Here is a 24220-nt window from a genome sequence, read left to right as displayed (position 1 = left end):
TGTAATGACAACGACCTGCGTAAAGAAAAATGTTCCGGTGAATTGCAATGTTGTGAAGGCCATAACTCGGAAATGAAGCATTTCCGGACACATGTTGTAATGAACTATTTTGATTGTCTACATGTGGGAAGTACATACCTGAAATTATGCCCCGTATTTTTTAAACATCCTGTATATATATATATATATATATATATATATATATATATATATAAAGAAATGTTATAAATTAAACTATCTGATATGACGAAAGTTATTTAAAATGGGGAATTTTTTCTTTTGTTAAACGGCTAATTTGATATAAATATAATACATTTGTAACAACATATCGAATAACTTATTCAAATTGAAGTACAAAAAGAAAACTAAAATGTACAGTCATTTACAGATTAATTCCCTAGTGTCTGATATCTGCATTTTGATCAATATATTACTGTCCCTCTCACTGTGATCGAGAAACTTACTTTGTTATCTTTCCTTTATAGTAAATTAGTCGTGTTCCAGATTGTCATAGAAGAGATGGAGGTTTTCATACATAAACGGTTTCAGGTTTTGAAGACATGCGAATGTCAATTGTCTCTTGTTCGTATTTATCTCGTTCCTGTGTTCTGGAGTGGGCTGCAGGTGATCAGTGTTGAATGTTACAGAAGGCCTCTCCTTGTATGCAGTATTTTAGTCCTCTTCTATTTGCCACTGTAGGATTGTCGTCTTTTCTTCCTGGCCTGACTGGAAATTAAATTCATTTCCTCCATAAATTGTTTAAGAAAGTAGTGGACAGTATAAGAATGATCAGCCTTGTCCTTTCCATTCTCCATAGATACTCAGCAGGTAAATAATGGAGGAGTGAATAGATATTCTCATTTGGAATCCATCTCCGTCATTGTATACCCCTTCTGAAGTAAAATTTTCTCGATTTCAGTATTAAGAATTTTGGAGTAATCAGCCAGAACGCTTGCTAAGACTATTCTTCTTCTGATGTTCACATATTAAATAGGAATTCCTTAAAACAGATTTATATTCACTCCTATGCCTTTATATAGAATACATATACTGTATTTCTTAAGATTTGGTTACTTTATAAACAATTACCGCAAGAACTCTCTTTTTGATATTGAATAATTCTGGCATGTGTCAATAAATATGCTGAGGCCTTTGTCTCTCTGAATTATTATTTTTAAGACTGACTGGAAACATATTCCAAATTTATATTTTAAAAAGGCATTAAAATAGCCTCATAATTTAATGTATAACAATGCCCGAAATAATCATCCTACATTAAATTATTAAGTTAAAAATGATTCATTCTATTGCTTGTAAGATTACGTTTATGATCCTAATAAATTGAGAAATAATTTACATCCAACATATTTATTTTGAAATGACCTGAAGTTATTATTTTGAATTTTATTGTACCTTAATAAATTGAATTAAGGTACAATAAAATTTCATCAATTTAAAAAAAAAAAGTAAGTCCATCTTTCCGAAAGGGGGACAATAAATACTTAAAGCAATTAATTCTAAACTCGAAAAACTTACTGATACAACTTAATTTCATATTCTATACTACTGGCACCAAAAAAAAAGTGTTCTATTGTTCATACTGATTCAAGATTAATAGTTTCTTAGTGTTTGTCCATTCCATTTTTTTTTATTGTCCTTCCCATTTCTATTTCTCGCATTTTTAGTAGGTACTTCACATGTAGTATATGTTTTACTTTAATACATATATGACTATGAAGATATTTGGATATGTCTTACAAAATTCTTGCTGAAGACCACTGTGGTAACATTCTGCCGCATCTATAGTTTGTATATTTCGAAATTTTCGTGCTTCAGCCCAGAATTCGGGGGTGGGGAAGGTTGATGTGTTAATGTAGTTTTCCAGAATATAATATTGAAAACATTCACTAATAGGAGGGGCATCTGATATTAGCTCTGCAAAAAACCTGATACTTCTGATACGAAATATTAACATTTTTAACCACTCTCGGATTTCAGATATTTTGTTTCACAGCTGCTGTTTTGATAATTTCAAATGCTATTGATTGTTTCCTTTAATTTTTCAGAGCAAAAATTCTCCTAAGTGAAATTTACACTCTGTAATCTTAACGCTGGGAACATTTATTTCGGGAGCATTGTGTGATGCTATTTCATAATATAACAAGAGCTTTGAAATGATTAACTGCTAACTACTTACCTGGGTGAAGGTAGCGCTGAAGTGGTTCCTGTGATTTCTGAGATGCAGTTGATTGTATATGCAAGGCGTAAAAGTGCCTAAACTAACCAACCCCAGTGCTATCATGGAGGCAGTACGGGGCCATATATTGTATGGAACCTACAATTTTGTTCAATTAATCGTATGGGGAGAAGAAAATTTTGTCTGTATGGAGCCATACGGCTTATGGGTGCCTAAATTTTGTGCGTGGAGATCTGTACAGATATTGGATCATCTCTTGCTGTTTCTAATATATTTCGTTTGATGTTCATAAACAAAAATTGTCCACCTCTGCAGCACTGGAATATAGAATTATATAAAATAATTGTTCAAAAACAAGAATTGCTGCAAATACACGCTGCAAGATTCACCCAGACAAGTGTCTATCTATGGTGGTGCTACATGGTGTATTCTGTAAATCAAACTTGTACAATTAAAATGTAAAGCAAACCAATTTCTTTACTTCTTTAATATTAAAAAAATCATTAAATAACAGTCGGAAAAATAGAGAGAGGAGAGTAAAATATATTTCAAGGGAGAACACAAGGGGTGGGGTGTGTGGCCAAGAAAAAAATTACCATGACAGCACTGACCAAACCTAACCTGTTACAGACTCTTTTATGCAAGGTGAATAAGCCGAGTATGAAGGGATCTACAGAGGTGTGAAAATTATTAGAATAATCTTAATTTTAAAGGTTTTTTTTAATAGTTCCTTCACAAATATTAATTGACTTGATGAATATTGGTATATATTACTATACTGATGTAGAATATATTTACTACTAACAATGCCGGAAAGCATTGTTGTACATTGGTATTTTTCTTATTTTACAATTGTTATGGAAATTCAGAAATTATTATACTATGTTGGCGGAATTGGAAACATAAAAAATTATATGCACAAAACAGATGTATACGTTCATTTGAACCTTCACAACAATGTAAACGCAAAGAACAATTTGTTTAAAGCATTTCTTAATTAATTTTTTATGTTTCCAATTCCGCCAACATAATATAATAATTTCTGAATTCCCATAACAATTGTAAAATAAGAAAAATACCAATGTACAACAATGCTTTCCGGCATTGTTAGTAATAAATATATCCTACATCAGTATAGTAATATTATATACCAATATTCATCAATTCAATGAGTATTTGTGAAGTAACTAATAAAAAACCTTTAAAATTAAGATTATTCTAATAATTTTCACACCTCTGTACCTCAGCGCTAGTTTAACCCTTATAGGTGAATTATATAAAGAACTTTCAAATGTCAATATTGTCTCAAAGGTCCCTGCCTAACAAACTATTCATTCAGAAATGCCCGCTGCGATTATGTTAACTGCAGAAGAAGGAAGAAGTACCGGTATTGTAGTAATATGAAGTTACTCAGATTTCCAATTAAGGACAAGGAGAGGCTACAAAAATTATTTTTGAATTCAGCCTTATAAATGGAACGATTTTCACTTCAGAAATCACCGTAACTACCTCAGGGCTAGTTTCAACAATTTAAGGACCAGTATAAAGGAAATTTGATTATAGTGAGAAAGAAATTCATAAGGAAGGTGGTCAGGAGGGATGAGGTTGCCTACTAGTAGTCGTTGCAAACAAGTACTGTATTATAGGCTATTTCTTTTGACTAATGATGATAACGGATATAAAAGTGTCTAGAGAAATAACAGAATTACCGTATATTGAAGTTACCTCTGCATCGGCAGAGAAACCGCACAGGGTATCGTAAATCTGCTGAAAACTAGAAAATTTTGTAAAAAAATTCATTCAGAGCGAATTTTGCAGCCTGATAATATCTCACCCACATTATGGACATAGGCCTAATTCAATACCGTTAGTCTGATATGACTAGACAATGGTAAAGTATTCCCGCAGTCGTATATGTACGTTTCAGGCACTCTCCCATCTAGTGTTTGTTTTATCGGAAGTTCATTTCTCGACCTTGGTGTCGCATAGCAGCCGTTATTTTCCACATGCTGCCGTTTTTAGTACAGGCTTGAGTTATCTGGTATGCTATGATCTAGGATCAAGGGTACCGATACGAACTGTCCATACATGTAATTCCCTAGACGCTAATGTGTGGTTCAGTTTTAAGTTGACAGATTAAGTTCCATTGGCAGCTAACGCCAGTAACATAGTAAGCACTCATTTCGATGCATCTTACAAACTATTTTAATAACTAGGTATCAAATTTGACGAAACGGCCGAAATTAATCGAGATCGGTGCACTTGGTCATTATTGTCGTTAATTTTCATTTATCTTTACGTGCGTGCGTTTAAACAACGCTCCAGCATCATGGAAATGTGGACACCGCAGTAATATTTAATCACCACCATACCTTTAATATCAAAGATATCGAGTGATTAACCATAATACACCGTTGCCTCACATATACTGTTTTGTACTGGCAATGTGAGGCGTGGAAATGTGGCGTTTACTTTACTGTTTTCTAAGAAATTGCAAATAACCCATAATTTTTTTATTGTTTCTTTTTCCTTCTTACCCCTCATTCTCTTCTAACTTTACTCTCTCACTTTCTTTATCTGTTACATATTCATGTTAATTTACCTTATGTGCAACCGCTGGAATTCGATTCTAGAACCTTTCGACTTACAGACTCCTTACCACTACGCTATGAAGCAGAGTTGAAGGACTATGCTTAAAATATTTCATTTAGTATTATTTGTTGTTTATAAATACACATCACTAGATGACGCCACTTCCTGGAACTAAGATGAGTAGAAATTGCTTCGTATTAGTCCTGATCACGTATAGCTATGTCTCAGTCTAATTCGGAATGTAATTTCGTATTTGTTTTTGAGGGCGTTGCCCCCAAACCTCTCCTAGCGTATAATATGAAAAACAGCATTAAAGCCAATTAAATAACCAGGGATAACAAGTGGTGGCTGGGTAATTCCAGTTAGGTTAGGTTAGTAGAGCAGAATGAATCTCTGAGAGGTAAAATTTAAATTTACAAATCAAATTAATTTATTGATTTAACTTAATAATTAAACTTGTGTTGTAAAATAATGAAATTACTATTGATACATTTACATTACTTGAGCCACTGATAAAAGCTAGCTATCATTTAAATATTCCCAATAAATGCGATTCATGAACATGATGCTAACAAGAGGTGCACTATATAAGGAATTTATGAAAGATGTTAAGTCGTATATATCCAACGTACGGAGCCATCGTTAAAAGCGAAGAAGTACACCACACACTCTTACAAAAGCTCGTCTGTAACTCTAGGGCAGCGAAACGTGTAAGGTGAGTACAAAACCGGCATATTATTGTTAGGGCCTTATTACCAAATATTACTTACGTTTGTTGGGCACAGAATCATGTTCTAACAAGAATGTAGTTAGATAAGTCAAATTCTGTACCTACATTAATACGAATTACTTTCAGTTATGATGGACGTAATCAAGATGGAACCCGAGTTTGATCCTTTGGCCTATAAACGCCGATTTAGAAGAGAAAAAGCCTTTGTCTGAGGTATGTTGGAAGTAATAATTACTAGTATCTATTATACATACATATACCATAAGACAGACAAGTATATTTGTCTATTTCGAATTATGTGCAACAGCTGTAATCTAAGTGAAACCATTCATGGAGTTTCTTGTCTTAATCACCATCATTTTGTATGTGTGGGTCTTTCTTATTTATCTTTTTGAAATTTATAAATTTCTTGATTTAATGTATGGTTTACAACTGACTTTAATGTACGTTTCTTTCATAATTCAAACAGATCTTTTAAGATTTCTATGACGTAAGTAGGTCTAATTAATATAAATAATTGATTAAATGGCCATCTTACTCGTGTTAATTGTTCAGCTATACAGAACACATGGTAACTGGTAAGAAGATGTACATTGAGTTGGGCGTACTCAGACGAGTCTTGGTGAGCATTTCAGCCAACTATTGCTATGAAAGGACATTCTGTACGTTCCTTACTCACGTTGAAATCTCAGGAATTAGTTTGTAGTAACCTGATATCCCAAAGCTATTATGTTTCATGATTTTGTTGATCAGCATTTGTGCAGAGTTTGCAGAATAAATCCATCAAGTACAAGTGTGACCACAATTAACAGCAAAAGGGTGTCATAATCCAAAGAGCATAGTTCCATATTTATTAACGAACTTCTTGTGTTTAAGTGCTGGTGTTAATGTTACCAAGGTATTTTGTTGTGCTTGCATGGTGTGAAACCATGATTGAATTTGACAGTCAATATCTGTTAGTAGCAACCCCTTAATTTCGTGTAAGATTTATCAAATTTTTGGAATATTACTTTACTAAATACTGAAAGAAGATAGTGCAATGGTCGGCCTCTGTTTACTTTGAATAATTGGTATAAATTATAAGTAAACAATACTTAAACGATTAAGTTTTACCCTGCCGTTAAACGTATGATAGGGTCGATTTTCTCATGGGTGAGGTGGTACAAAAGAAAACACTCCACATAAATAATCAACTATCCGTTTACATTTATTAATAGCACTTCCGGTAATTTGAAAATGAACAAAAAGGCTGCAGTAGAAATACAGTCACCGATAACTCCACCAATGCATCGAAAGTGGCTTTCCACTAATCGTCACTCAACAGGCATTCACCATTACACACAATAGTAACACCATCTATACTCACAGATTATAAGTATAAGTAACTTGCTAGACAAGTCCAAACTTGTCGGATGTGGCAGGAAGCACTAATACGAAACCAAACACAACCAATATAAAATATACACTTGACGAATGCGAGCTTATTCGTGAATTACCTAATACTCTGTATGAAATCAAAAATACTTCTACTAATCAAAAGAAACATACAATTACTGATGTAGAAAAACCTATTATGATCCCTGGTAGGCCAGTCTCGAAACCAAACAACAATGGTCTCTCTTCAACTCTCATGCCTCCGTTATCACACAGCACACCACACCACAGCCCGGCCACGCTTCTGCATGTAGTAAGACACTATCCCCGATCGAGTCCCGACTACAGCAGTACACGTCCCTGCCCAGACTGGGTTATCCGTGATCCCATCACAGGTAGTCGCTAAACAAAAACCCCTTAGCTCTCCACGGCTGTCACACAACCATACCCCAGACTGCACCGCGTCAAGCGTCCCTCTAAGGAGAACCGACGCTAATTAATAATTAATGTGAATAGGGCCAATGAAAATCTAAAGCCCATGTCACGTGACAACTTAAATTCGCTCCTTATACGTGAGAAGTAAGAGACCATGAGTGGCGGAAAGAAAACAAGCTTTCAATAAAAGGAAGAAAGAGACCTAAAATGGCGGAATAGAATGCCATCTATGAGAAGTAAGGGTAACTAACAACAAGAAAAATGACATAAATAAGGAAGAAAAAAGAAAAGAAAGAAAGACAGAGTGCCGAAACTAAAACGGCACAATAGTTTGTTCAAAACAAAACAGTTGCTTTCATCTTCCCACTTACATCCTTATCATATGCTGCCATGTGGAACCAAAGCGCAACCTGTAAATCTTGAAATGTTGTTCAATTCTGCAATAGAAATTATTGATTTATGATGTGTTTTGATCTCCAGGAAGCGAATTTACTGAATTTCCACTCATCTGAGATAAAGACAGAATGTGAGGACGACACCTATGATGTCATATCAGAGACTAAAGCTGAAGAAACGGCAGTGTCGTTTACTTTTCCTGTGCTGAAGTGCGAAGTGGAGGTGAGTTGGCTTCATTCTGGTCATCAGTCTGTGTGCAACCCGCCTCAGTGCTTCTGCCTATGAGACAGCAATTAATATTCTCAGTATCGAGATAATATTATTTCTGTATTTCTCTTTCCTTTGTGATTTAGATTTGAGCGGAAAATTTATTGTTTTATTTCAAATAACTTACATTACATTATGTACTTTTTTACATAGTGAGTGTTCAGGTAATAGGGATACATTTTTTTTAATTTTGTCTTGTGAATTTTTAGTGGTTAAAGTGTTAAATTGTTCTGTGTTTTGACATTACTGTGTAATTGACAACCATACTGTCTTCTACCATTTCAGAGATGTTTAATGAATTGTATCCTCCAGGAATATTCTCCATATGAAAACTTATTTGAAAGCAGTTTTTTAATTTGAGACAGTTGAATTTCAACATTTACACTGCCGGATGGAATATAAGTACCAGGAGACACAATTTCAGTTACAAAGGTCTCTCTGCTTTCTTGTATTTGAAGGGTACACAGCTATAATGCTCAAGATCGAGTTTGGAACTTCAGGGGCATTTTCAGAGCTTATATATAAACAATTGTGATATATTTTTTCTGAACGTTATATGGCTACTTACAAGCATTAATACAACAATATACAAAATATGCCAGGAAAAACCAAACAAATCCAGATATTTTTATATTATCCCCCTCTATTTATTCTGCTTGTGAAATATCATCCCCTCATATCTCACTTGACATTTTCCGCATAGTAGTTCAGCTCGTGGATTTAAAATTTTACAAATAGTCATGTTTTGCTTGAGGGATGTCAAAAGCCTCCTTTTGGAGAGGAGGGCTTCTCCTTCAGTTCTTCAAGTTAAGTAATGTCGATGACGTAGGTTTCATACGAACCATAGTATGACTGCCGCGGGTGGATCAGCTCATCATTTTGCGTCACGAGGAACTGTAGCATAGTTCTTTAATAAAAAGGGAATATCTCCTTCTTTATTTCACTGAAATAAGAAGAAGTCTTGCTTACAGTCTAGAACAACAAAGAGTTCTGATTTTCTTCTTGCATTTCCAAATACTTGACACCAGTCATCAAGACGTGTTTTTGTCACACTAAGACAGAGTGATCTCTTACTGGATGCAGGTACCAACATACTGTAATTCTTCCTTCGTCCTGAACTTGAATTTCAGAATGTGCTGAGTTCACTCCCGTGCATTGTTATTCATAACTTCAGTACAATAATGCTATTGTGCAGAACAGACTTCATTTGGTCCTTTTCTTAAAATGGAGACTAAGAGGAAAGCAGAAATTAGTTTTCATAAGAAACTGGAGTATCTGAATATCTTTGTAAATACACATGACGTTCTTCAGCTAAATAGACTTTCTTACTGTCATGAAAACTGATTTGCAGTACAGTCACTGAATGACTATATTGTCTATATATATTTGTGCGTGTATTTATTCATTCATTCATTCATTTTGATTGTTTCTTTGTTTGTCTGTTTATTTATTTATCTACTTATTTATATATTTATTTATTCATTCATTTATTATGATTGTTTATTTGTCTGTTTGTTTATTTATTTATATATATATTTATTTATTTATTTATTCATCAATTGATTCATTTTGATTGCTTATTTTTCAGTTTATTTATTTATGTACTTATTCATTCATTCATTCATTCATTTCGATTGTTTGTTTATTTATTTATTTATTGAGTTTGATTGCTTTTTTGTTAATTTATTTATCTATTTATTTATTCATTCACTCACTCATTCATTCATTTCGATTGTTTATTTATTTATTGAGTTTGATTGCTTTTTGGTCAACTAATTAATTACTTAATTTATGTATTTATTCATTCACTCATTCATTAATTAATTAATTCATTCATTCATTTCTATTGTTTATTTATTTATTGAGTTTGATTGTTTGTTTGTTAATTTATTTATCTATTTATTTATTCATTCACTCACTCATTCTTTCATTCATTCATTCATTCATTCATTCATTCACTCATTCATTCATTTCGATTGTTTATTTATTTATTGAGTTTGATTGCTGTTTGGTCAATTAATTAATTACTTAATTTATGTATTTATTCATTCACTCACTCATTCTTTCATTCATTCATTCATTCATTCATTCATTCATTCATTCACTCATTCATTCATTTCGATTGTTTATTTATTTATTGAGTTTGATTGCTGTTTGGTCAATTAATTAATTACTTAATTTATGTATTTATTCATTCATACATTCATTCATTCATTCATTCATTCATTTCCATTGTTTATTTATTTATTGAGTTTGATTGCTTTTTTGTTAATTTATTTATCTACTTAGTTATTTATTTATTCATTCATTCATTCATTCATTCATTTATTCATTCATTCATCACTTATTCATTCATTCATTCATTCATTCATTCATCATTCATTCATTCATTCATTCATTCATTTGTGTTTCTTTATTTATCTACTTATTTATTTATTTATTTATTTATTTATTCATTCATTCATTCATTCATTTTTGTTGTTTCTTTATTTATTTATTTATTTATTTATTTATTTATTCATTCATTCATTCGTTCATTTATTTATTTATTTATTCATTTATATATTTGTTTATTTATTTGTGCGTTTTCACATGTGTACCTTCTCTTCGTCTTCCTTTATATCCCTCTGCCTTTGATTCGCTTCCTTCATACTGTTGTGTTTTATGCCCATCTGTCATTATGTATTCATTGATCTGCCTCGGTTTTTCCCATACGCGCTTTTTATTAGGAATTATGAATGACGTACATATTCTGACAGAATATACTTTCCATTTATTTTCAATTTATCTTCTTAAATTTTTATCAAAATGACCCTTATTTCTAGACGACTTCATTAACGGCTGTAGTAACTTCTGTTAAGTTCCCTATTTTTTTTTTTAGGAAGAGTTGCATGAGTTGTGCGCAGCCAAGAACGAGCTGAACCCGGAAGTTACAGCTGAGGAAAATGAGATTGTGACCGATAGGTGAGTGTGGTCTTTATCACAAATAACATTAATTTCCAATGTGTTATGGCACGGAATGATTTGGCCATATTCTTAGAATGAGGAGTGAGAGAAGATCAATAACGACATACAAATGGGAAGCATCAGGGCGAAAAACAAATAGTAGATAACGGAAATCATGGAAGGAGGAAGTTATGAAAGCAATGCATGATGAGTTGTTATATGTAGAGACAAGCCAGGAGATTTGGCAGTCTGCTGTAAAGAAATCGCTGGATGTGCTGATATCCGAATGTTATTGATATGAAAGACTCAATATATTTTGACACTGACATTGAAAAGATAGAAGTTACATTAAAATGAATAGCACCACTGTTACTAAATCGCACCCCCAATACTACCGCCACTCTAGCCTCCATTTGTTTGACATCGTGGCCTGTGTATTGCAGTGTCTTCTGCTGTACGTTTTTTCCTGTTTTTTGCATTGTACAGAGCGTTCGCCTACGGGTGGGGCCAGGAAAGCGGCCTGCCTGCAGTGTCGCTTGCAGGAATCGTCTATCCGTAAGCTTCCGCTTTCTATACTATACTCTGTAGAGTTTTAATTTTAAAAGTTTAGCAGCAGTAAGGACTAATGTTTTTGAAACACTAACTTGCTGTGAAACACGTCTTAGAGATTTATTAGGAGAGCGTGTAAATTATGCACTGATTTCATCAATTTTCTCTTCCGTCAATACTCTTTGTTTTCACTTAGTAATTGCAGCATTTATCGACCCTGTTGTCCTTCATTTGTTAACAAGACGTCTAACAGTTTCTCTACCCTGAATTGGAGCACCCGGAGATTTCACTTGAAATTGCCTACGCAACTCTCTACATGACTCTGTTTTCACATATGCATCATACATAAAAACTCTCTGTTCAAGCGTGAATTTTGCATTTTGCATTGTTAACAAATTTTACACACACGCTGAATATTTAAGCAACTGTGTCAAGAAACTGCACTGTACATGTTAAATACTGCAACATCTGGCTCACAACTGATAACTTGTCGACCTTGATGTCCTTGATTGTCGAGCGTGTCTCAACAACTGCGCGCACAAAGCGGCGTATCAGTACATGCCGCTTTCCTGGCCTCACCTGTAGGCGAACGCTCTGTAGTTTGCAAATCGCATCTAGTTTATCCTTACTACAGTTGTCTTCTGTTTAATTGTTTTGCTGTTACAGCCTCTCTCAATATTTAAAATGTTGTTATCAGATCATGCTTATGATTATGCTTATAAAGTCACGAATGTATCTGTTGTTTTCAATTTTCCCTATATTTGATGTATTTAGTTGTTATTTTCTCTAACTACAGTAGAACCCTGCTAATCCGAATTAATTAGGCCTGAGCCTTTTCGCATTGTCGACGTTTCAGATAAGGCACAGGGGAAAGGAATTCAGGGAATCCACACTTTACCTGTCTACCTGTTCAGTTCTGTTTTAAGCTCACTATTTGTTATATTTTTGTTCTTTGTCAGAAGAAGCTCACAGATTATCGTAGTAGTATAGAAGAGGACTAATTCATTCACTATAGAGGAAGTAAGTTGAGTTTATGAATCCTGTAGCAGGAAATTAATTGAGTTTCAGTTCAAATATTTTTTCCTTCTCTCTCTTTTTGGCATGTTCGAATTTACGCAGTTTGGACTAGCAGTGCTACTTGCTCATCCCAAATTATGAATTAATGTATTATGTTAATAATAGTTTTAATAAAGTTAAGCAAACTATTCAGAAGAATTTTCACTATTTTAATATATCACTAGTTTAATTATTTTCTATCACGCAAATATTTATTGCTTCATTTGCAAAGGGCGTTAATTTTATTTAACGAATAGCCTAAGCATCACCAAATTTTACACAAGGTGCAATTATAGCCGTTAAATATTTATTATGTTGCCATTTGCGTATAAAATATTGTGCATCAAATGAAATATTACTTCGTAGCAGCTTACAGTGTGGATTACATTAATCAATACCACTGTGTAACTTGCTGTTGTCCTTATTGAGCTGCGGTCCTCATAGCCGACACAGACCACGAAGAATTTTTTGGTCTCCTTTTCTTTCGCCCCCCTCCCCCCCCGTGGCAGACTCACGCCGACGGTTCCGTATGGGGGGGGTCTAGTTTAAATGCCCTCGCGCTCTTCTTCCCCTCCTTCAGAAAAAAAATTACAAAACACAGAAGACAGGAATAGAAACGACTGGTGGTCATATCACGAACGTTACAATGAAACTGGACCCTGAGAAAGTAGGTAACTGTTAAAGTGCTATCTCCAAATTTTATTAGTATCACGTTGGATGGAACAGAAAAGACTATGAAGAACATCAGTCCATTTTACGTGAGACGCGCACTCGACGGACTCGTTGGGAAGGTCAAAAATGCAACTCGCCTACGCAATGGTAGTCTCCTCGTCGAGACTATATCTCCAAAACAGAGTGAGACGCTGTTGAAAGCCAAGTTGCTAGGGTCTTACCCTGTTAAAGTCGAACGGCACTCCTTGCTGAACTCCACGCAGGGAGTAGTGCATACGGATTCTCTGGACGGTATGTCTGATGAAGAGATCCAACTAGAACTGGCAGAGCAGTCTGTGTCCAAGGCTTACCGTTTATTACGTAAGCGGGACGGACAGACTGTTCCCCTGAGCACTGTCTTTTTGACCTTCGAAAAGCCTGTCCTACCAGAATACATCCTTGTTGGGTACGAGCGTGTACCAGTTCGTGCATATGTGCCGAACCCAATGCTGTGCTTCAGATGTCAACGATTCGGACATATGCAAAAACGTTGCACTAACAACATCATATGTGCAAAGTGCCGCAGTGCTGACCCTGAGGATTCCCCATGTGCCGGCGCCGAGCATTGTGTGAATTGTTTGGGGACCACACTGTTATTTCTAAAAATTGTCCGAAGTATATTCACGAGCTTCGAATCCGAGATAATATTACTATTTCGAGGCGCGTAAGCGTATTTTCGATCAACAATAAAAAAAATGCGATAGGAGAGTCCTATTCCTCAGTAATGCAGAAGGCTACAGAGGGAATTGACGCATCCACGCAGACGCCACCTCTTGCAAGTATGCCTGGGAAGCGAATTGAGACCACGACCTAGACATAGGTGGACGCTGCCACTGAGACTGCTGAGTCAGACGACTCGTGTGGGCTTGATTTCAGACCTTACGTACCTAGAAAGATTGTTGCCGTGAGAGCAGAGAAGAATTCTAGGCCTGGTAGAACACCACAACGTCGCACTCCTAGTTCGGGTAGTGGGTCGAGGTCATGCTCTCGGTCACGACCTAGATCAAGATCAACTGCAAGTGAGTTGCCACAGTCGAGGACTAAGCAGTCGCACGCAAAGGCATCTTCCCATCTAAAGGAGAAGAAGAGAAGATCCCCTGTGAAGCCACCAGCATGATTTAGCTCCCTGAGATGACTGATATTGTACAGTGGAATGTGAACGGTGTATGCAGCAGATATACAGAACTACAACAATTGATCTATCATGAGATCCCTGGTGTTTTATGTCTTCAGGAGACAGACCTCCGACCTGAAAACTCCCTGAGTATCTCGGGATACTACGTTCACCGGTACGATCACCTTGCCGGTATTCGTGTCAACGGCTATTGCGCCCTTCTACTCCGCCAAAGTATCTTTTCCTCTGTTATCAATATTAACAGTCCTCATCAATGCATAGCCGCTAGAGTAACTTTACCTTCAATACAGTTCTCAATAGTCTCTGTAGACATTAAAGACATTCTCTCGCAGGTACCTGCTCCATATCTGGTAGTGGGGGATTTCAATGCATCCCACCGCTCTTGGGGCTCAAATTCCGATGATGACAGAGGAAATAAGATAGCAGAGGTATGTACCTGTCTAAATCTCGTTACCCTGAATGCAGGGGAAGCAACACAGCTCTTCTTGGCATACGGTACATACTCCATGAACCATATCTCCATTTGTAGCCCAGTTTTGTCCACGCATTTCGAATGGTCTGTGATTCACGACCTACATGGTAGTGACCACTATCCCATTCGAATACGTATGTCCGCTTTAAGTCCTGCGGAATCTCGCTCTCTAAACTGGGTTATTACGAAGTTCATGGCAGGGCGGTATTTCCGAGTTCGAGTAGGCACCACACTTTCTAATGAACATTTCCAAGAGAATGGCGTTCTACAGGGGTCTATATTAAGCTTTCTTGTTTTCTGCATTGCGATCAATGGATTTGGCAACTTTGTGGGTGATCGACTATCTTCTCTCTTGTACGTTGATGACTTCAGTTTATATTACAGCTTCCGATATCTTCCATCCATTGGTCGACTGTTGCAACCGTTGCTTACGAGATTATACAAGCTGGCGCGTAGCACGATTGAGAGTAGGTCTCTGAGTGTCATGACAATTTCTGCCACTAGGTTCACCTCGCTGTGCTAAGCAATGATGAATAGTTCCATTACTAAGCATTGTGTATCGTGAAAATAGAATGATTAATTGTGCATTATTGATCGAGTACGAAAATTATAAATATGCCAAGCATATTAGTCTTATTTGAAATTTATTGATGACTTGTTAAATATCAGTATCCAGATTTTCAGCTTCATTTAATGGAATTTACAATTTTGTTTCCCGAAAGTCTGAATTTGTTGAATTAAAAATTTTGCTTCCAAACTATATTGTTCATATGGTTCATTTACTTTGGCAAGTTGATTGTTTTTAGTGCCGTGTTTTTTCTTCAGATTTCGTTCCCTCTAATTTGTTATAATTGCTGAAAGTGAACTACCGGTTTCTGCTACTTTCAGACATTATTATTATTATTATTATTATTATTATTATTATTATTATTATTATCATCATCATTATTATTATTATCATCATCATCATCAAAATCAAATTAATATAATTCTTAGCTTGTCTTGCCTTAAGGCAATCAGTAGTGTTATTCGAGGAAAAGAGTATGATTTACCATCATCATTTATCGTAGCGAAATATTCCACGACAATAGTTAATTATTATTGCTGAATATTGACACATATACGATTTGCATTATTTAGGATACAACATACGCAGCAATGCGATTTTAACGTTGAGCATGCCGAGTTTAGAGTAACGTACTCCCCTCATCCTCCAAGCCAAATCAAATATTATTACGACATTACGAGTAATAAAAAAATAAGTAATAATTACTACAATTAATCGTCATAAAGTACAATCATCACTGCATGGTGTACCGGAAATTTTACTTTATGTTTTCATTAAATTGGCATGTCATGAGTGACGACAGAAAACAGCTCAGGGGAGCGAGATTCAGATATTACTAAAAATGAAATGGGGATCGGGGAGAGCAGATGCGCATATGCCTATGGGCAGCAAATTCTAGAAAATATCTTCCCTGAGATTCCTGAGATATTTGTTTATGTTTTAGGAAATGGTCAAATTCGAAAACCATTTCTAATCACGTATAATTCAGTCGAACTTCCTAATTAATTTAATTCTAACTCCTAATTTAAAAACTCTTTATACACACTAAAATATCATAGCATTTGCTATTACTACCCACTACTGGATTAATCTTACAAAGAATAGGGACCGATGGTGGTGGGCTTATGTGATGGCGGCAATGAATCTGCGGGTTCCTTAAAAGCGATTTGTAAGTAAGTAACAGATTAATCAGCAGACCTATTAGATATTTACTTCACCGCTGCAAGTTGTGCAAGAAAAATCGCACATTTGTACTAATCATGTATTGTTACTACTGTTTGCTTTAGTAAAAATCATAACACTTCTACGTCAATATATTTTTTAAAAAAGAAAGGGATAAGTTAGGCCTACTTACAAATGAATAAATTATGAAGTCAGGGATATGGAAGATAATACAGTACATTAATTCATTGGAATAATAATAATAATAATAATAATAATAATAATGGTGATGGTGATGATGATGATAATAATAATAATAATAATAATAATAATAATAATAATAATAAATGAATGAATAAATGAATACGTGAAAAGGGTAAACTACAGTGTTCATGTAAAATATATTAATTTTCTTTCATTATTTCCGAAATGGTACAGTGTATGAATTGAACAACAGTACCTTAGTTTATAATATGTAATATCAAGAATGACAGCCTTTTATTGTAATATAATTGAGACGTATAAGTTTGGAAATTACGTCTATTATCCATAATAGTAATATACGTTACAAGAGCGGTATGTTGACGTTTTCATGTTCGAGGAAAAGATTGAAAAAGCGAAACGTAGTTGAGCTTTTTTAATTTCCGAGAACATGAAAACAAACGTACCGCTCGTGTATCGTAGATTATTTTGTGCGAAGATCGTTTATTACATACCTGAAACACGAATTTCTATTTAGTTGCAATGAAATCTCCATGTTGGTTTCTGTTTAATGACGGCAACTTCGGAAAACCAAAATATCTTTCTTCAACATTGTTGCTATATAATGTTTTCTGTGTTTACTATACTCCAGCAGCCGTGATTTACGTCTGTCTTCCCCCCCCCCCCAGTCTATAAATGCGAACTTAAAACAAACGGTAAGGTTATGTAATGATTTATTTTTTCATTTTAATATTTTAACAATATTATTTATATAACATATTGCAGTAATAACATCGGCATCTGGAATCTTGTTGATTTTTTCACGGCTTCCTTAATGTTACTTGTATCAGGAACGCAATAAGTTTCGTGGAGTAGTAGACTTTACTTAATTTTTGCAAATATTTAAAAACAATAATTAACATTGCAATTTAGGTGAAATTGCAGTGGTAAGTTTCCAATTTATAATTATTACTATGTTAAACGTCTCTAAAAATAATATGTTAAAAGCCTAAAGCAGTAAAATGAATGTCGCGCTTAAGCGGTAAGAAGAGGGAAATTGTTATGTGTGTCACGTTGGGAATACTGAATGTGGTATTTCACACTTACCGTGTATTGGTTCTGTGCGGAAAACAAGCAAATACGCACGATCTCGCACAAAATATTGTACAAAGCATTTAATAAGCAATGGTGAGTCCTTTAAATGTCCCAAATGTCAATGTCATTTAAGTGTTCTGCTATGAATATGTAGGATGGAACAGCGCTCCGAGCGACGGAATTGGCATTACGAGGGAACCACTTCAGACCCGTATTCCAAGCGCTATGCGCCAGCTTGTATAATCTCGTAAGCAACAATTGCAACTGGTCATCAACGTGCTATCAGCATGGGCTCTTCGCAATGGCTTTAAATTCTCTACTCTAAAAATGCGGTGTGTCCACTTCTACAACCATCGTGGACTGCTTCCACATCCTGAACTGCGTCTTAATCGAGTGGAGTTGCAATATACAGACACTGCGAGATTTTTGGTGCTTTATCCTTGATTATAAATTAACGTGGGAGGCGCATATATGTGATTTGAGAAGGCGTTGCGAGAAATCGTTAAATATTTTACGCCTTTTGTCAGGGGTTCGCTGGGGTGCAGACCGCATAGTGCTTTTACGTCTTTATCATGCTCTTATCCGGTCAAAGCTGGATTATGGCTGTTTTATCTATGGCTCAGCAAGTAAATCCAAGTTACGTCTCTTAGACACTATTCACCATCATGGGATACGACTCGCTACAGGGGCCTTCCGAATGAGTCGGATAGAGAGCCTCTATTGTGAAGCGGGGGAACCAACACTGTATCGGCGACGTCATGTCTTATTGTGCTCGTATGCTGTCAAGCTCCGCTCACAGCCCGAGCACAATTCTTATGACCCCTTCTACCATCTATCTCTTTACGGCTGAAACAGTGAAAATCCACGGAGACATCGTCCAGCAGGTGTTCGGTTTCGTGAACTGCTCTCTGTTCTCCACATCCACCTGCCAACATTTCGCACACTGGAGTACACCACCACTCCACCGTGGACTATGTGACGTCCCATGTTTGATATAAGTCTGAGCTTTTGTTTATAGACTTCGTTTTAGTGAACTTTTATCACAGTTTTCAAATTATTCATTAGTTTTTACTGATAGATCCCGAGTAAATTATTGTATTGATTGCTCCTTTGTTGCAAATGGACAGATATTTATATATTAATTGCGCCAGTACAGTTGTGTTTTTACCGCAGAACTATACGCTTTTTAGAACGTTATTGTTTTTAATTAGACAACGCTGGGGCAGATTCCTTATCTGCTCCGACTCTTTAAGTGCCATTCAGTCCCTGCACCGTTTGAATTCTGATCATCCGCTTGTGTTGAGAACCCAGGAACTTTTCCACACTCTCCTAACCTCTGATTATGAGATTGGAGTAGTGTGGACTGCGGGTCATGTTGGCATTCCTAGTAACGAGGCAGCAGGTGGTGCAGCAAGAGACAGTAGTATGAATGGGTCTGAGGTATACTGGCGCGAGAGTTGGCAAGATATTGAAAATTACCTGAAACATACGTTATGGTGGCAATGGAAATTAGAATGGTCTGCACAAGAGGGAAATAAATTACGAAGAATAAAGAATACTGTTCGAGTTTGAGATTCGTCCACAAGAGCGTCACGACACGAAGTTTTACTCATCCGGTTGAGGATTGGCCACTGTCATCTGACACATGGCCATCTCCTTCGTGGCGAGCCTCAGCCGGAGTGTGATATGTGCCGTGTTCCACTTACGATGGAACATTTTTTATTGGAGTGTAGAAAATCTGACCGTGTCCGTTGACAATTTGGAATTCCGCCGACTCTTGGAAATGATTTATTTGTACAAATGCAGTTGTGAGACTTTTATCGAACACAGGACTTGACAGGGCGTGTTAGTTTTTATTGACCCATTTTACTTATCCTGCAGACCCTTACATCTGGAGGTTACATTCGTTGTTTTATATGTTTTTAACACACTTGACAATTCGGATATTTTACATCCGAGCATTTTATAAATGCATCAGATAATATGTTTTTGATGGCATTTCTTTTATTATTTTATTGTTTGTTTTTAATTCTAGGTGGGGTCTCAGAATTGTTAACTTTTGTGATTTCTTTATGCATCACCTTGTTGAAACTGCATTTGTGTACCTTGTTTCAACCGTGACAACGCTTTTTCGTTCCTTTAAGCATTCTGGTTATTATATTGTGTTCCTGTATTGTGAAGGATTTGAGATAAGAGCACACATGGCCATAGTAACTTGTGCTTGATTCAAATGACCATATTGTGAAACACGCGAGAATTGTCGTTGTGAGATTTAACATTGTGATGTTATTGATCGAAATAATTGACCTCAAAATGTATTGTAACTAGCATAATGTAAGACTAAAATTTTCCGTTTACGACCTTCGATAGTGCAGGCCTGTTACTTCAATATTATCTATTCTCCATTTTGATCATGTCTTTTGTCAGCTGTGCAGCGCATCTAGGTTGATAGTGATGCACCGCACACAGGCACACTCTCACTTTATCTAATCGTTTAAACTTGTCAGATGGAAAACAAGACAATTAAATAATTAATTAACCCTGCCATGAATCGTTATGATCAGGATGGTAATCTATGTGTCGAGGTATTCAAGTGATAACACACACTCACTATAAAACACAACTATTTATTAGAACATGCAAAATAAATCCGTAGCACTTAACATATCCTGTTAACAGTGTGGCGTAGACCAAATCCAGCTAATTACCTTACATAGGTAGTTGCATGCCCACGCTGGCATCCATCTTGTCAAACAACCTTGACATAACCATCACTCGCCACACACATACCCGTTATATACAGATTGGTCACCCCTCAAACGTCCCTTCGTCGTGGATTCCATACTGTTTAAATTCGTTCTACTCCAAAAACTTGATTAAACATAAGCCAAAACCAACTCACAGAACTGATGATATATAGAGGCAGGCTTTTAGGTATGTCACAACTAGAGAAACGATCTACCAAGAATATAAATACCGACCAGGATTTCACTAGAGTTGACTGAACGCAAATCAGTCAGGAAAATGATAGCACCTCAAACTAATAAGTACATCCCAAAACTCGCCGCTAGCTTCCACCCGAATATCTTCTACACTTCTCTCGCAGGTTCCCGCACACCGAGCACTGTCAGCTTCTGGTAGACTTATCGAACCCAGTTCGATCCCCGGCCTACGTAGCAACTCGTACTTTTCACCACACTGTCACTTGCCGGTACACCTCAACCTTAGTGAGTCCTTCCACTGGACTAATATCTTCTGTGATACCTCACAGGATCCCCACAACACGGTGTACAATATAACTCCTGGTAAACTTATCGAACCCGGTTCGATCCCCGGCCAACGTAGGAGCTTGTACCCTGTTAACGCGTCTGACCTCCATGAGCCCATCCACTAGACTAACTCTACATTCCGAGATGAAACTCGCCATCGTCTTGACCAATCAGCAAGCGCTATTACAAAATAATTAATTCTCCCCGGATCAAATAATTACTGGCCCCCCGGGCTCAACTCATCATAGGTTATAGGAACAGAAACAGAGCTTAAAAAAAAGAAAGTAGAGAGTAAAGCCATCTGAACTAGATGAGAAAGAAAAAACTACAAGCCATCTATGAAGAGTTAGAATAATTAAAACTAACAGAGAAAATATAAAGATAGAAATCTCTAACAGAAATAGAAAGTAAAAGAAAGATGTGCCGAAATATAAACGGCACAGTGATAACAATATATGGTAGTGACTATCAGACAGCGGATGTTTGGTCCCTATACAACGATAAGGCATCACGTCCCTGCAGCTGACATACAGCCAACATTCGGTATCTGCTGTCTGATGATTATGTACCTTGCAAATTTTATGCTTTTGGTGAATGCTTATTTTTATTGTGACTTTTTTGACGGATGGCATATTTTTATGTTAGTGTTCCAGACACTCATGACAGATCCATACCATCAGAGTACGAAAGTATCGTCCATCAAGACCACTCGACTATTTGTAAGGATGTCGAGCGTTCTGTGTCCTCGGCAAAGAATTTGCGCCCCCATACTCGTGACAAACCATTCAAATGTGGTGAAAAGTGCTTCACACTAAAGAGTAACTTAAAAAACCATGAACTAGTTGACAGTAGTGAAAAACCATACAAATGCAACGTGTGTGGAAAGTGTTTTAAGCAGGGCAATTGCCTAAGGAGACACGTGCGCCAGCATACTGGTGATAGACCTTTCAAATGCATTGATTGTGATAAGTGTTTTACGCAAACGAGTGACCTGAAGAGGCATAGACTCCATCATACTGGCGAGAAGCGTTTCCAGTGCGATGTTTGTGAGAAATATTTCTCGGAGTCGAGTTATTTGAGAAAACATAGACGCCAGCACACTGGAGAAAAACCGTTCGAATGCGATGTTTGTGGGAAGTGTTTCACACAGTCGGGTTACCTAAAAATCCATGAAGTCCAGCACAGTGGTAAGAAATCGTTCGTTTGCAGTGTTTGTGGAAAGTGTTTTACGCAGTCTGCTCATCTGAAAAGACATGCACGACTGCATACTGGCGAGAAACCATTCAGATGCAATTTTTGTGGGAAGTGTTTCTCACAGTCTGGTAGTCTCAAAATTCATGAAGTACAGCACAGTAGTGAGAAACCGTTTGTGTGCAATGTTTGTGGGAAGTGTTTTACGCAATCTTTTCATCTCAAAAGACATGAACGCTTGCATAGCGATGAGAAACCATGCAAGTGCGATATGGTTGTCTAAAAGTGAATAAGGCGCAGCACAGTGGTAAGAAACCCTTCATTTGCAATGTCTGTGGAAAGAGTTTTACTCAGTTTTCTCATCTCAAAAGGCACCGACGCACACCTGCGTACTGGTGAGACACCATTTAAATGCGATCTTTGTGGCAGGCTTTTACTCAGGCGTATCCCTAAGAAGGCATAGAGGCCTGAAACAACATTAATGCTTTTATCACAGTTTAGTATATACAGATCCGAAGCTCAATACTTACTAAATATGCAAACATAGACAGTTGAAATGTGCATCCATAGATAGTTGCTAGCCATCAGGATCGCTCTGACCTCTTTTTCTTAGAATTTATAGTGCAATAAACGTCTCCTTGTCCCATGTTATTACTCAAATTATTGTATTTTAGCCATTTACACCGATAACGAACATTTCACAGTTTACACAACTTTTTACAACAATGCGAAATACGGCAGAGTCAATGCCTTTTCCATCTAGACCAAGCCGTAATATATGTTCGGGTTTTCTATTTCAGTGTATGGAGCTCAGCGAATTATTATAACTTTATTGCATATCATACCAAAGTTTTATTTAGTGTAATGTGTCCATAAGTTTCCTTTACTTCTTGTTGCATAATAGCCTATGTTGCAGAAATAATTATAAAACTGTTATTTTAATGTGAAGACAATTTTAGATGTCAACATAATCTTTTTGCATCAACATTTTAAGTTTAGAATGGAAGCTATTGGGAGGTTTAATAAAAAAGAAATTATATTGTAGTTTTAATATAGCACATCTACCTTCCTTGATAAAGACAGAAAAATTTATCATACCACTCTTATGAAATTAGTGTACGTACGATTGTTACTTCGTCTCTTAGGTAGTAGATAAATACAGTGATACTCAATTGTAGTATTAAAGTACAGACCAATTGAATGTGTGGAGTATCATACATGGCATTATGCTTTCTTATAATGTATGATTGCGAATTTAGGAATATAAGCTATATTGAACATAACCTATAATATTTCCATATGAATGGCAGGGCATTGGAGACCACTAAAATTAGACAGAAAGGGGAAACTTGGACAGTAAACATAACCTATAATTTTAACATATCTAAATATTCGTGCGGTGCAACTGAAAATTATTGAATCGTGCATAAATGAATGTACAATAATTTCGCAATATTTAATCGAAATAAAGGCAGGTAGGTCTATTACACATACGAACAACGTAATTTTCACACCAAAAATAATATTACACCTTAACTCGCAAGGAATTATGTCTGAAGTGTCTCCTAATCATTGTTTTAAATTTTATTAATGCAATTACACTACATTTTAGAGAAATATATGTTACTTTTTATGCATTCCAATTAATTTATATGGTTGAAACGCCGCCCTTCGTGATCGGGTTAAGCGAGTCACATGGTTAGCCTTACGGCCTGTACTAAATTACGATGGCAGTGACGTCTATTGTTCCTAGTACACACAGCGCTCCAAGCGGCTAGCAACTATCGCGAGAATTGCAAAAAATCACCCCAAGCTTCGCGACTGTATGTACTAGACTGTGCTTTTATACTGTGATGAGATGAATGGAGGAATAGT

General features: G+C 36.2%; 1 protein-coding gene across 4 annotated transcripts in view; it reads left to right on the top strand.

Annotated features, from left to right (window-relative positions):
* The first annotated feature begins 4278 nt into the window (after positions 1-4278).
* The window catches only part of LOC138692936 (zinc finger protein 235-like), an 84195-nt gene continuing 64253 nt past the window's right edge, over positions 4279-24220 (top strand). For 2 of the 4 annotated variants that reach the window (XM_069816332.1, XM_069816325.1), the window contains exons 1-5: positions 4285-5504; positions 5646-5732; positions 7809-7946; positions 10873-10955; positions 21800-22652. In XM_069816332.1, the coding sequence (XP_069672433.1) occupies positions 22604-22652 (49 nt within the window). In that variant the 5' untranslated portion in view covers positions 4285-5504; positions 5646-5732; positions 7809-7946; positions 10873-10955; positions 21800-22603. Of the gene's footprint in view, positions 5505-5645; positions 5733-7808; positions 7947-10872; positions 10956-21799; positions 22653-24220 lie in introns of all 4 variants that reach the window. The other 2 variants (XM_069816327.1, XM_069816329.1) reach the window with 2 other exon arrangements.

This window comes from Periplaneta americana, chromosome 17, assembly GCF_040183065.1.
Source record: "Periplaneta americana isolate PAMFEO1 chromosome 17, P.americana_PAMFEO1_priV1, whole genome shotgun sequence".
Lineage (NCBI taxonomy): Eukaryota > Metazoa > Arthropoda > Insecta > Blattodea > Blattidae > Periplaneta > Periplaneta americana.
Note: the sequence above shows the minus strand (reverse complement) of the source record. Positions and strands in the feature narration are given on the sequence as shown.